General features: G+C 38.3%; 1 protein-coding gene across 1 annotated transcript; it reads right to left on the reverse strand.

Moving 5' to 3' along the window:
- Positions 1 to 582: 582 nt before the first annotated feature.
- On the reverse strand, positions 583 to 2424 carry LOC100673347 (olfactory receptor 10AG1-like). Its single transcript, XM_023542258.2, has one exon. It carries the CDS (start codon positions 2274 to 2276, stop codon positions 1329 to 1331), a length of 948 nt encoding a protein of 315 aa, XP_023398026.2. The 5' UTR covers positions 2277 to 2424; the 3' UTR covers positions 583 to 1328.
- Positions 2425 to 15007: the final 12583 nt, after the last annotated feature.

The raw sequence follows: 15007 nt of genomic DNA on the forward strand, positions 1-15007 counted from the left end.
GGCTGCTACCTGAGACGATAGTGGTTCAACCCATCAGGAGCTCCATAGGAGAAGGAAGTTTGCTCCAGTAAAAATTACAGCCTAGGAAGCCCTCTGTGACAGTTCTACTCGTCGTATGGGTTCACTATGAGTCAGAATCAATTCATTGCCAATGGGTTTGTTTTTTACAGGTTTCTATTTCATTGTTTTACAAAAATGGGGTGGTGTTTTAGAAACAGATTTTAATTCTTTTACACATCAAGACATCTTCAAGTTTCTTCACCATGGCTATTCTAAAATCTTCTTAATGGGCTGTATAATTTTATGGTATAGACGTACTCTAGCATCTTAATATAATCTCTAATTCCATTCACTTCCAATTTTGTTTTTTCACTATATTCTTTTTTAGTTAAATATTCCTCAACAAATGAGTAGTTGCAATAATCACTTTCATATAAGTATTGTTATTTGCATAAAATGGGTTTTCCTTAAATCAGTTTAGAGATTAAAAGAGTTTTTTGTTTTTCTTTCACAAAGAAAAAAATGCTAAATCACTGTCCAAAAGGTATGCAAGAATAGAATGGAAGAATGAAGAACTAGTGGGAGCCTGCAAGAAATAGAATTCATTCAAGATAATTCCAATTAAAGTACTTTAGTGTAAAGGCTGTTTAGATGGGTATGATTGGATTATGGGGGAAAATACCAGATAATACAAAACCAAGACCTGAAGCTAAAAGTGGAGGGTATAATGTTACCAGAGAATGGCGAGAGATGGGACCATAGATGTGGGTACACCCTGAAGCACATGTAGCTTTCAGAGACTTGGGCAGAGACAAGGTATAGGAGCAGAGAAAAAACTGTGCAGAAAAGCCAAGTTCTCCCCAGCTTCCACCATCTCAGCTACTGCTGGTGTTTCTCACTGGCTAAATCCAACAAGAGGGGCAGAGAAAGGCAGATAATACGTCCGGAGGAATGGGAAATATAAGAAAAAATTATTCCAGATTATGGACCTAATTCAGAATTAAACAACACACTCTTACCTCACTTGTTCAGTCAGAGAAAAGATTGATCTTCAAGATTTTATTTTTGCACTTAAGTTAATTTGTGGTTTGATTACACAGAGGTAGTTAATTCTATGAAATGAAAGTACCTTGACATAATGTGAGATTGTTGGCACACTGTAAAATTATCTCTGTTTAAGAATGTAGAAAGAAAACTAGAAGATTTTCCCATTGTATCTACATGGCAAAAACATAAGCATATAGTTTCTGTAATTTCAAGTCATTGCATCATGTTAATAATCAGGTAGCAGCCTCTTCAATGCCACCATGACATCTTTATTCCTCAGACTATATATATATAACAGGATTCATCATTGGTGTCAAAATGGTATAGAAAAGACAGAGCAGTTTCCCCAGTCCTTCAGATTGATTTGATTTGGGCAGTAAATAATTGATAGCAGCTGTTCCATAGAATAAGATTACAACTGTCAGGTGAGAAGAACAGGTGGAGAAGGCTTTGGCTCTTCCGTTGGCTGAGGACAATTTCAGAATATTGGAGATAATTTTGCCATAGGAAGCAACGACCCACAGAAATGGTAACATCAAAAACATCGTAGCTAATATATAGACCACCATCTGATTTACTAATATGTCCCTGCATGCAAGCTTGATTACTGGGGAGATGTCACAAAAGAAATGATTAATTGTGTTAGACCCACAAAAGGACAGAGAGAAAATCTGGCACGCTTGCCCAATTTCGACTGGAATTCCACTGATCCAGGAGCCAGCCACTAACTGGATACAGACCCTGTGGTTCATGGCTACAGGATAATACAGAGGGTTACAAATGGCCACATAGCGGTCATAGGCCATCACTGTCAGGAGCAAACACTCTGTGCCTGCAAATATAAGAAAAAAACATATTTGCATAGCACAGGCCAAAAAGGAAGTATTTCCTTTCCGGGTCCAAATGTCCATGAGCATTCCTGGGATAGCGACTGTTACGTAACATATTTCCAAGAAGGAAAAATTGCCAAGGAAAAAATACATGGGGTTCCGGAGAGTAGGGTCAATTCTTGTTATCAGTATTATGATGCTATTGCCCAACAAAATAATCAGATACATGATGAAAAATGTCCCAAAGAGTATCCACTGTAAATTGGGTTCATCAGAAAACCCCACGAGAACAAACTCCATAATTGTAGTATTTTTTGATTCTTCTGCTTTTAATTTGGTTTCCATCTGTGGATATGATGAATTCAAGATGGTTAATTTATTCACTATTTTGAAAAGCATATTAACTTCTGTTAACTGGATAGGTACTTGTATAAACCTACGTAATTAATTAATTAATTCCTCCATCACCATGCTCCATTTCTACAGAATGATATTTGAAACTTCAGCAATGAACTGATATGCTATTAAAATCAATTCAACAAATAAAATTCTTTTATATTTTATTAAGCTTGGATTGTAATGATAATAGAGATATTGAGAAGTGTACACGGTGAGTTACAGCTTATTTTGTAGGAAAGAGATCTGATTATTTTACCCCAATAAGAGTGTATATTTATCTATTGTTTTGTCTCAGTTCTTGGATTTTTTCTCTATACACATCCCTACTTGAATTTTCTCAAGTCAATTTTTTTTTTTTTTTACTTAATTCTTCATTCAAAGTTAGTTTGAAGACTTTCCCTTTATAAGACTTGGTTTTCTTAAGCCACTCCTTTGTTACTGAGAGAATAAATGTGTGCATTATTAGTTTTCTATTATCTGTATCCCTTTCATTGCTTATAAAAAATATAAAAAACATTAAGCTCAGCATCCTCTTGAATAACATTACCTTTCAACATCCCTATTCAGTTTGTGATAAATGTTAGTTAACCTTTAATTCAGTCAAGAAATATGACCCACTCCTCACAATATTTTTTTCACTCTTTACCCACCTATGATTCTAAGCTCCATTGTCATATAATTTCCTTGCTACCAAATCTAACATTCTTTCCTCCCATTTAAAATAATTTTCATTTATAAAAGTATAACTTTGATTAAACAAACTTATTATTTACTCTGGCCCTACACGAGGACAGAGGATGTGAACAAGGCCTGAGAAAAATACAACTGTCTCGCTTTACTTTCTATTAACATCCTCAGATATCAAGCAGTCACTGGACACTATTTGACAATTCAGATCACACTTGTTTAATATTAACTTTCCAACTTTTCCAAACAATTATTCATGCATTTCCTTCTCTCAAATCTATTACCCTATACTCTACCTTCTAGTGCAAACAGCTGATGATTTTGACGTAATAACTTTCAATGTGAAGGTGATCAGACAAACATTCCTCCATATTTCCTTATTTCTATTGGTACTTTTGTTGTTGTTAGGTGTGGTCGAGTCAGTTCCAACTCAAAGCAACCGTATGTACAACAGAACAAAACACTGCCCTGTCCTGTGCCATTCTCACAATCCTTGTTATGCTTGAGCCCATTGTTGTAGCCACTGTGTCAATCCATCTCATTGAGGGTCTTCCTCTTTTTTGCTGACCCTCTACTTCTCCAGGCATGATGTCCTTCTCCAGAGACTGATTCCTCCTGATAACATGTCAAAAGTATGTGAGACATAGCCTGGTCATTTTTGCTTCTAAGGAGCATTCTTGCTGTACTTCTTCCAAGACAGATTTGCTCCTTCTTTGGCAGTCCAAGGTATATTCAACATACTTTGCCAACAACATAATTCAAAGTGTCAATTCTTCTTAGTACTTCTTTATTCATCATCCAACTTTCACATGCATAGGAGGTGATGACTGAAAACTAGATGGCTTGGATCAGGCACACCTTAGTCCTTAAAGTGGTATCTTTGCTTTTTAACACTTCAAAGAGGACTTTTGCAGCAGCTTTGCCCCCTGCAGTGCAGGTTTTGATTTCTTTATTTTTTTTTAATTGTTCTTTAAGTGAAAGTGTACAAATCAAGTTGGCCTCTCATGCAAAAATTTATATGCACCTTGCCATAAACTCCTAGTTGATCTCTCCCTAATGAGACAGCACCCTACTTCTCTCCACCCTGTATTCCTGGGTCCATTCAGCCAGCTTCTGTCCCCCTCTGCCTTCTAATCTCTCCTCCAGACAGGAGCTGCCCACCTAGTCTCATGTGTCTACTTGAGCCAAGAAGCTCACTCCTCACCAGTATCATTTTCTATCTTATAATCCATTCCAATCCCTGTCTGAAGAGTTGGCTTTGGGAATGGTTCCAGTCTTGGGCTAACAGAAAGTCTGGAGACCAACATCTTTTGATTTCTTGACTGTTGCTTCCATGGGTGCTCATTGTGGAGCCAAGTAAAATGAAATCCTTGACAACTGCAAACTTTTCTGCATTTATCACGATGTTGCTTATTGGTTCAGTTGCGAGGATTTTTGTTTTCTTTAAATTGAGGTATAAGCCATACTAATGGCTGTAGTCTTTGATCTTCATCGAGTGCTTCAAGTGCTCTTTACTTTCAGCAAGGAAAGTTGTGTCATCTGGATGAAGCAGGTTGGTAATGAGTCTTCCTCCAACCCTATTAGTACTATTATCAAAATGACTTTAAATGAATTACACCTACTCCTCAGTTATTGACTGTTTCATTATGTGATATTCAGCATGTACAATAGTAAAAAAATCTATGTTCTGACTTTTTGCACTAAAAAGTCAGCCTGACATTGTCCCAGCAGCTGTGGAGCATCCCCTCCCTTGACGAGGGTCTCTGGACAACTTCCAGGAAGCTGGGCTGTGCTACCCCAGCCATCATCTCCCTCCTGCCAGTGGAGGTGCCAGATCCAGTTGCCATGGACCTGCCTCCTTCATGGCCAAGTTCTCTGTGCAGACAAGCAGGCAGCAAGGAGCCAGAGTGTGCCTGATCTGGTTTCTGAGCTCTTTTTCAGCCTGAGGCCTTGCATCTCAAAACTGCTGTTGGATGGGAAGGGAGGAAAGAAAGAGGCAACAGAGAAGGTGTTTGGAAGAAATATGCATTTGTTTAATGAAATCCCAAAGTGAGCCAACCTTGACCTGAAGACTGCCTTGGTGGGGCCTGTGCAGGAGCCAGTCTCCCAGCTACCTGATAGGAAGCCCTAGCATTCATGGCTCACCAGGCCCCAAGAGAAACGGAGCCTCCTGGATCCTCAAAGCAGGGCTTGCAGGGTGGGAGTGGAGCCTTGGGAACAGCTCCATGAAGCTCTGACACAGCACAGGAGGAAAGTGAATTGGTTAAGCTGTGGGCCCTTCAGTCACACAGCCCCAGCCCAGCTTCATCCAGCTTTGTCTCCTCCAAACATCCTTCTCCACAGAGGCATAATCCATAATTGGACTTGTCACAGTGATGAGCACGTAAGTAAATCTTAGCTGTTAGTATTTCTATGATCACATTTTCTAACTAAAAAAAAAAAAAAATAACAAATTGAGATGGTTTGAAAACAAACAAAAAAAATCCTCCATTTTCACATAATGCCAATTTTTGCATAATGACCAGGTAGGTCTTTGCAAACTAAACATGTCCATAAGTAAAGAGTGTTTTTATTATAAATAATAAACACTGTTATTATGATCATTTGCCACATATTTAATTTTATTTAATTTATAATTAGGAAAATTAGAGGGCTGCATGTGTTATCTTAAGTAAATTCATTTTCAAATACAGTTTTTCCCAGAATTTCATGTTTTTTTCTCTTTTATTAGTTGTATCTTCGTCTTCAAATTTAGAACTATCCTTACATAAAATAACCTATCAATATAATAACAACTTACCTTTAAAGATTGCATAAAGCCGTCCAGGAGAGTCTAGGTGTTTTGATACCATATACTTTTTTTTTTATTATTTATACTCCCCCCTCCCCTAAATGTCACTGTTATTCTACAATAGTCTTTCTTGCTTTCAAACTCTAAGAGCTCTTAAATAGGAAAGAGTTGCACAGTCCCTGGGGGAAATCTCTCTTGGGTATTTACTTAATTTCAAGTAGAATGCTTCCATTTGGCAGTAACTCTGCTTTATTTTTCAAAATGATTTTCTCTGAATACATCTGACTTTTCGGCAACCCCTTCTTGGCATAAATCCCAAGCAAACTTGCTTTCCCAGACATGGAGAGAAGGCATGGAGGAGTAATACCACTCATGCTCTAGCATTATTATTTTATGGAAAAAGTTAATCTTTCTAGCGATTACATTTCAGACCCTTGAATATTGATGTGAATTGGCCTTGAAATCATAAACTAAAAATCTGTTTCTATTTGCAATTTCATTTCTTTCTTCCTGCTTTGGAGCTCTATGACTATTCATCACTCATCTGTCAGTTTGTCATAGTGTGGTGGCTTGCATGTTGCAGTGATGTTGGAAGTTATGTCGCTAGTATTTCAAATACCAGCAGGATCACCCATGGAGGACAGGTTTCAGCTGACATTCCAAACTAAGACAGATTAAGAAGAAGAATCTGGTGGCCTTCTTTTGAAAAAAAAATTGCCATTAAAAATCTTATGAATAGCTGCAGGCCACTGTCTGATATACAATCAGAATGGGAGCCTCTCAGGTTGGAAGAGACTAAAAACACAACTGGGGAAGAGCTGCCTTTTCAAAGTAAAATCAACCTTAAGGATGTGGATGGAGTAAAGCTTTGAGGACCTTCATTTGCTGATGTGACATGACTCAAAATGAGAAGAAACAGGTGCAAGCATCCATTAATAATTGGAACATGGAATATATGAAGCATAAACCTAGGAAAATTGGAAATCATCAAAAATGAAATGGAACAAATTAAAATCAATATCGTAGGCATTAATGAGCTGAAATGGACAGGTATTGGCTGTTGTGAATCAATCATAAGGCCCACTATGCTGGGAATGCCAAATTGAAGATGAATGGCATCACATTCATTGTCAAAAAGAAAATTTCAAGAACAATTCTGAAACATAACACTGTCAATGATAGGATAATATCCATGAACCTACAAGGAAGATGAGTTAATACGACAGTTACACAAATTTACACACCAACTACTAAGGCCAAAAATGAAGAAACAGAAGATTTTTACCAAGTTCTGCATTGTGAAACTGATTGAACCTGTAATCAAGTTGCATTGATAATTACTGGTAATTGAGATGCAAGTTTGGAAACAAAAAAGAAGGATTGGTATTTGGAAAATATGTACTTGGTGATAGAGATTACACCAGAGATCACATGATATAGAATTTTTCAAGACCAATGACTTTTTCTTTCACGATACCTTTTTTCAACAACATAGAGGGTGACTATACACATGGACCTTGCCAGACTGAAATACAGGAATTCAGTAGACTACATCTGTGTTAAGAGATGATGGAAAAGCTCAATATCATCGGTCAGAACAAGGCCAGGGGCTGGCTGTGGAACAGATCATCAACTGATCATATGCAAGTTCAAGTTGAATCTGAAAAAATTGAAACAAGCCAAAGTAAGACCTTGAGTATATACCACCTGAATTTAGAGACCATCTCAAGAATAGATTTGAAAATTCAACGCTAATGACCAAAACACCAGACAAATTCTGGAATGATATCAAAGATGTCATACATGAAGAAAAGTAAAAGGCTATTAAAAAGACAGGAAAGAAAAGAAACACCAAAATAGATGTCAGAAGAGACTCGACTCTGAAACTTGCTCTTGAAAGTTGAGTAGTTAGAAGGAAGAAATGATGAAAAGAAAGAGCTGAACAGAAGGTTTGAAAGGGCGGCTCAAGAAAACAAAGTAAAGTAGTATAATGAAATGTCCAAAGACCTGGAGTTAGAAAACCAAAGAGGAAGAACATACTTGGCATTTCTTTAGCTGAAAGGGCTGAAGAAAAAAAAAATCGAGCGTTGAGTTGCAATTTTGAAGGATTCTATAGGAAAGATACTGAATGATGCAGGAAGCATCAAAAGAAGATGAAAGGAATGTACAACGTCACAGTATCACAAAGACTTGGTTGATGTTCAACCATTTCAGGAAGTAGCATATGATCAAAAACCAATGGTAGTGAGGGAAGAAGTTCAAGTTGCACTGAAGGCATTAGTGAAAAACGAGGATCCGGGAATTGATGAAATACCGTTTGAGATGTTTCAGCCAACAGATGCATATGGGAGTAGTTGGCTGGGCCCACTATAAGCTATACTTCACAGGACCTTGGAACAGAGTGTGAACTCCTGGGAATTTTTCTTTTGGTCTAAGGTAGAGAAATATGGGAAGCAAGGGAGAGTTTATTACTCTAAGGCGTGGAGATAGAATGAAGCATTTTTTTTTTCCTTAGGTTGTGCTTCTTTTCTAAAGGATAGAAAAATGCCAGGGGTCATGATGTTTGTCATCCTAGCTCCCAGCTTAAATGTAGAAATGCAAATTTAGGGACAGATTTTGAAGAGGAAAGACTTCAGGCAAGTGGTGTCTCTAGACAGGGCCTGTGTGTAGAGGAGTAGAAGCAGCGACAATTGTCCTTACATGGAGTACTATTATCCTGGGGTCCAGAAGCACCAATGTTACATTGTTTACCACAACGCTGAGGATGCCCCACCACTCCATGGGGGCTACTCCTGCATCCCTTGTTCATGACAGCTCCATACCACTTCACACTGAGACATGCGAAAAATGTAGGCGCATTATAGTACACTGGGGGAAACTCTGATCTGCTTTCTACTCCCTGCTGAGAGTGTGCTTTCCCGGGGTTCCTAGCTTTTCGTCCTCATAACTCTGATACAAATTTCCTCATTGGAAGACCTCTCCCACATGTATAAGTTTGGTCATCTTTTTTCTGAGATCTACATTTCCAATACTGATATACTTTTTTCCAGTCTATAATTGCAGAACTTCAAATGTGTGTCATCTGAACATCTAAAATTTTCCTTTAAGCAGCTTTTCCTTTGTTTTAGGATACCTATTGCCAACAAGTCAACTGTGACTCATGGCAGCTCCATGTATTTCAGAGCAGAACTATAAACTCATAGGGTTTTCAATGGCTGTGATCTTATGGAAGTAGATGGCCAAGGCTGTCTTCTGCGATGCCAATGGGTGGATTCGAAATACCAGCCTTTCAGTTAGTAGCTCAGAGCAAACTGTTTGTGCGACCCAGGAACCAACACAGACCACTTAACTGTCTTAGATTACTTTTAGGCAGGACAAAACACTTCACTTTGATTGAGATTAGAGGGAAGAATTATGAAATTCTGAAAAGACCCTGAAGATAGAGTCTCGATTTTTTTTCCAAACAGTTGTAATTAATATGCATAATCTTCCAGTCCTGATGCCCTGTTCTTCATATAGTTCAGCTTCTCAGATTATTTGCTCAGTATTCAAATTGAATAGGTGTGGTGAAAGGAGATACCCCTGAAGCACACCTTTCCTGACTCTAAACTATGCAGTATTCCTTTGTTCTTTTCGAACAACTCCCTTTTAATCTATGTCCAGTTTTGTCATGAGCACAATTAAGTGTTCTGGAATTCTCTTTCTTCATAGTTTTATCCTTAATTTTTTATGAACCACACAGTCAATTGTATTTACATAGTCAATTGAATTTCCATAGTCAATAAAACACAGGTAAACATCTTTCTGGTATTCTCTGCTTTCATCCAGGATCCATCTGATATCAGCTATGATATCCCTGGTTCCACGTCCTTTTCTGAATCCAGCCTGAATTTCTGGCAGCTCCTGTAGACACATTGCTACATCTGCCTTTGAATGATCTTCTGCAAAATTTTGCTTGCCTGTGAAATTAATAATGTTGTTCTATAAATTCTGCATTCTGTTGGATCACCTTTCTTGGGAATAGGCATAAATATGAATCTCTTCCAGTCAGTTGGCCAGATAACTGTCTTCCAAATTTTTTGGCTTAGACAAGTGAGCACTTCGAGTACAGCATCCATATTTTGAAACATCTCAATTGATATTCCGTCAATTCCTGGAGCTTTGTTTTTTAGCCAATGCCTTCAATGCAGCTTGGACTTCTTGCTTCAGTACCATTGGTTCCTCATCATATGCTACCTCTTGAAATGGTTGAATGTCGACTAGTTCTTTTTGGTATAACTACTCTGTGTGTTCCTTCCATCTTCTTTTGATGATTCCTTCATTGTTTAATATTTTCTCCAGAGAACCCTTCACTTTTACAACTCGAGGCTTGAATTTTTTCTTCAGCTCTTTCAGCTTGAGAAACACCAAAAGTGTTCTTCCCTTTTGGTTTTCTATCTCCAGCTCTTTGCACATGTCATTATAATACTTTACTTTTTCTTCTTGAACTGCCCTTTGAAATCTTCCATTCAGTTCTCTTACTTCATCATTTCTTCCTTATGTTTTAGCTGCTTGACATTTGAGAGCAAGTTTCAGAGTCTCCTCTTACATCCATCTTGGTCTTTTCTTTTTTTCCTGTCTTTTCAATGACCTCTTGCTTTCTTCATATATGATGTCTTTCATGTCATTCCACAACTTGGCCTGAGGTCATTAATTTTTAACACGTCAAATCTGTTCTTGAGATGGTCTCTAAATTCAGGTGGGATTTACTCAAGGTAGTATTTTGGCTCTCGTGGACTTGCTCTGATTTTCTTCAGTTTTAGCTTGAAGTTGCATGTGAGCAATTGATGGTCTGTTCCACAGTCGGTGCCTGGCATTGCTCTGACTGAAGATATTAAGCTTTTCCACCATTTCTTTCCACAGATGTAGTCAGTTTGATTCCTGTGTGTTCCATCTTGTATAGTTGCCATTTATGTTGGTGAAAAAAGGTATTTGCAATGAAGAAGTCGTTGGTCTTGCAAAATTCTATCATTTGATCTCTGGCGTTGTTTCTATCACCAAGGCCATCTTTTCCAACTACGGATCCGTCTTCTTTGTTTCCACCCTTTGCCTTCCAGTCACCAGTAATTATCAATGCATTTGAGTGTATGTTAGATCAATTTCAAATTGCAGAAATGATAAAAATCTTCTATTTCTTCATCTTTGGTCTTAGTGGTTGGTGCATAAATTTGAATAATAGTCATATTAACTGGTCTTCCTTGTAGGCGTATGGATATAATCATATCACGGACAGTGTTGTACTTCAGGATAGACCTTGAAATGTTCTTTTTGACAATGAATGCCATACCATTCCTCTTCAAGTTGTCATTCCCAGCATAGTAGACGATACGATTGTCCCATTCATAATGGCCCATACCATTCCATTTTTGCTCACTAATGCCTAGGATATCAATGTGTATGGGTTACATTTCATTTTTGATGATTTCCAATTTTCCTAGATTTATACTTTGTATATTCCTTGTTCTGATTTTTAATAGATTTTCAGCTGTTTCTTCCCATTTTGAATTGTGCCACATCAGCAAATGAAGGTCTCAAAAGCTTTACTCCATCCACGTCATTAAGATTGACTCCATTTTGAGGAGGCGGCTCTTCCTCAGTAGCTTTTTGAATGCCTCCCAACCTGGGGGGCTCATCTTCTGGCACTGTATTGGACAATGTTCCACTGTTATTCATAAGGTTTTCAGTTGCTAATTCTTTTCAGATATAGACTGCCGGGTCCTTCTTCCTAGTCTGCCTTAGTCTGAAAGCTCAGCTGAAACCTGTCCTCCCTGGGTGACCCTGGTGGTATGTGAATACCGGTGGCATAGCTTCCAGCATCATAGCAACATGCAAGCCCCCACACTACGGTAAACTGACAAACAAGTGGGAGAGTAATCCTGTAGGACCAGTAAAACTACCTATAGGGTTTCCAAGGAGCAGTTGGTGGATTTGAACTGCTGGCCTTTAGGGTTAGCAGCCAAACTCTTAACCACTGTGCTACCAGGGCTCCACTTTGCAGATAGTCATTATTTAATACATGACTGCTTATACCTGGTCATAGTTGATCAGTTTGGCAATGGAAGGGTTACCCAACATGGTCCAGTCAGAGAACTTCCCTGTGACTGTTTGCATAAGAACTAAGACTGTAGCTATAATTTTTTAAGCTTAGGAGTTGTTGGCCATGTCTCCTCCCATATTAACCATGGTAGAACTTCAAGGACATAGAGGAGAATTAAACAGATGTGCATTAAATAGGAGAAATGAGACAAGGAGATAGAGTCCTATGTTGTATAGGAGTCCTTGCTTCAAGTTTTCCCTGAATCCAGCTGCTGGGTTAGACCCTGTTTTTCATGCAATATATCCCACTATCTTGATTAGGTGGGTTTGATTAAGGATTCTGAGATTGTAAAGAGAAATCTAGCTATTGTAATATCTCTCCCATGCCTACTTTCACTGAAGACAGACAAAAAAAAAAACTAGATGCTAATATTCACATTATATATGAGATGATTTGTCTCTGAAGTGCAGCAGGGATTTAAGGATACAGCCATTTTCCTGCACAGAAAGACAATACCTTTGACAATGACATTGGCATTTTTATTGAGAGCATATCCCACAATATCAACTTGTTGCCATCAAGCTGATTACAACTCACAGAAACCCTACAAAGACATAGTAGAACTATCCCATAGGGTTTCCAAGGAGCAACGAGTGGATTTCATCTTCTGAACTTTGGTTAGCAGCCAAGTTTTAATCGCTGTGTCACCAGGGTTCCATCACAAAACAGTAGCAGAAAAATGGCGTGAGAAGGCTGAAGCAGAAAGAATGCATATGAGATAGTTCATGAATCTGGTTCCTCACATCTTTTTGGAATGTTTAAAAGTCTGCTTAGTTGCCCTTTCTAATCCTCAACTGAATCAAGTACCATCACTGTATCATAGTTGTGTGAAATAAAATGAAATATACAATTTAAATACCCCATTGATATTTCTGGTTTTCTATTATTATTATTATTATTTTTGCTGCTTTTCATATACCTTCTTGTTCCTACCTTAATTATTTAAAGCAAATTTGTGTGCCATTTATTCTAATGTCTATTAAAAATAAAATGTTGAAATCTCTTTTAAGGCTTAATAATAGACTGGGGTAGAAGATGGCATATCTCAGGAGAAATCTTTCCAACTCATTTCAGAAAAAAATTTGGGGAGTGCTGTCATTTCCACACGTTTGTGAATTTCTCATTAAATAACTGTCCTCAAAGCCGTTGCATCACAAATTCATGCAAATTTTCCTCAAGAACCATCCCCGTCAGCCTACATTGATTCATAATATGAGTCAATCAATAACTTTGCTCATATCTCCATAGTACATATCAGATCACCAAATACAACCCTTGGTCTAGCAAGGAGATAGTCTGCCTGGGAAAATGTGCAGGAGTCTGTGAACTTTTATGGGAATTCTAGTGCATTAGAAAAAGAAAGACCCTTCTGAATGGGGTCATGAATGGTAGAGATCTTTAACTTGTTCCTGACTTAGTGGACACGACTCTAGGTTTCCAGCTATTCAGCAAGATACTGGCTTTAAATCTAAAAGAAATACATGAAGACGATGACAGATGATAGACAGGAAAATAGATAGATGATAGGTAGATAGGAATGTTAAAATATACATGTATTTTCACATAAACTTCTGTTGTAAGGTGAACCTGTTAAATCATGTGAAAAGGTTGTTCAGCATTTATGGGACTATGCATTGCATCATTGTGACAATGCGTCCAATTCAAATGGAAAAGGATAATTACTGTGCACATTTACTTGTAAATCAAAATTTAAATAGCTTTAATTTCTAACCCCGCAACTGGATTACATATCTAATGTCTTTTCTTTGTTTTACAACTTTTTGAAATATAAATCACATGAAATGTACCTATTAAAATGGAGTTGTGAAACCATCACTATGATCTAATTTTAAAACACTTCATCCATACCCATTTGTAGTCATGCCTCATCCTTTCTACCTCCTTCCCCTCCTAAGCCCTTGGTAATCTATTTTCTGTCCCTTTAGATTAGTCTATTCTGGACATTTCATATAAATCAAATCATAATATGTTTTGTGTGTATGTGTTTGCAACTGCCATCCTTTACTAGCATAGTTTTTTGTTTTTGTTTTTTAATTTACAGTTGCAGCATTTAGCTTTACTTCATTCCTTTTTTTTTTTTTTTTGATGAGAAATCAGCTATTTCTTTTTTTTTTTTTTTTTGGTTTGGTTTTCTTTTTTTTTTTTTTAAATAACTTTTATTAAGCTTCAAGTGAACGTTTACAAATCCAATCGGTCTGTCACAGATAAGTTTACATACATCTCACTCCCTACTCCTACTTGCTCTCCCCCTCTTGAGTCAGCCCTTTCAGTCTCTCCTTTCTTGACAATTTTGCCGGCTTACCTCTCTCTCTATCCTCCCATCCCACCTCCAGACAAGAGTTGCCAACACAATCTCAAGTGTCCACCTGATATAATTAGCTCACTCTTCATCAGCATCTCTCTCCCACCCGCTGACCAGTCCCTTTCATTTCTGATGAGTTGTCTTCGGGGATGGTTCCTGTCCTGTGTCAACTGAAGGTCTGGGGACCATGGCCGCCGGGATTCCTCCAGTCTCAGTCAGACCATTAAGTTTGGTCTTTTTATGAGAATTTGCGGTCTGTAACCCACTGATCTCCTGCTCCCTCAGGGGTCCTCTGCTGTGCTCCCTGTCAGGGCAGTCATCGATTGTGGCCGGGCACCAACTAGTTCTTCTGGTCTCAGGATGATGTAGGTCTCTGGTTCATGTGGCCCTTTCTGTCTCTTGGGCTCTTAGTTGTCGTGTGGCCTTGGTGTTCTTCATTTTCCTTTGCTCCAGGTGGGTTGAGACCAATTGCTGCATCTTAGATGGCCGCTTGTTAGCATTTAAGACCCCAGACGCCACATTTCAAAGTGGGATGCAGAATGATTTCATAATAGAATTATTTTGCCAATTGACTTAGAAGTCACCGCAAACCATGTTCCCCAAACCCCCGCGCTTGCTCCGCTGACCTTTGAAGCATTCATTTTATCCCGGAAACTGCTTTTGGTCCAGTCCAATTGAGCTGACCTTCCACGTATTGAGTGTTGTCTTTCCCTTCACCTAAAGCAGTTCTTATCTACTGATTAATCAATAAAAACCCTCTCCCTCCCTCCCTCCCTCCCCCCCTCATAACCACA

This window comes from Loxodonta africana, chromosome 22 (genome assembly GCF_030014295.1).
Source record: "Loxodonta africana isolate mLoxAfr1 chromosome 22, mLoxAfr1.hap2, whole genome shotgun sequence".
NCBI lineage: Eukaryota > Metazoa > Chordata > Mammalia > Proboscidea > Elephantidae > Loxodonta > Loxodonta africana.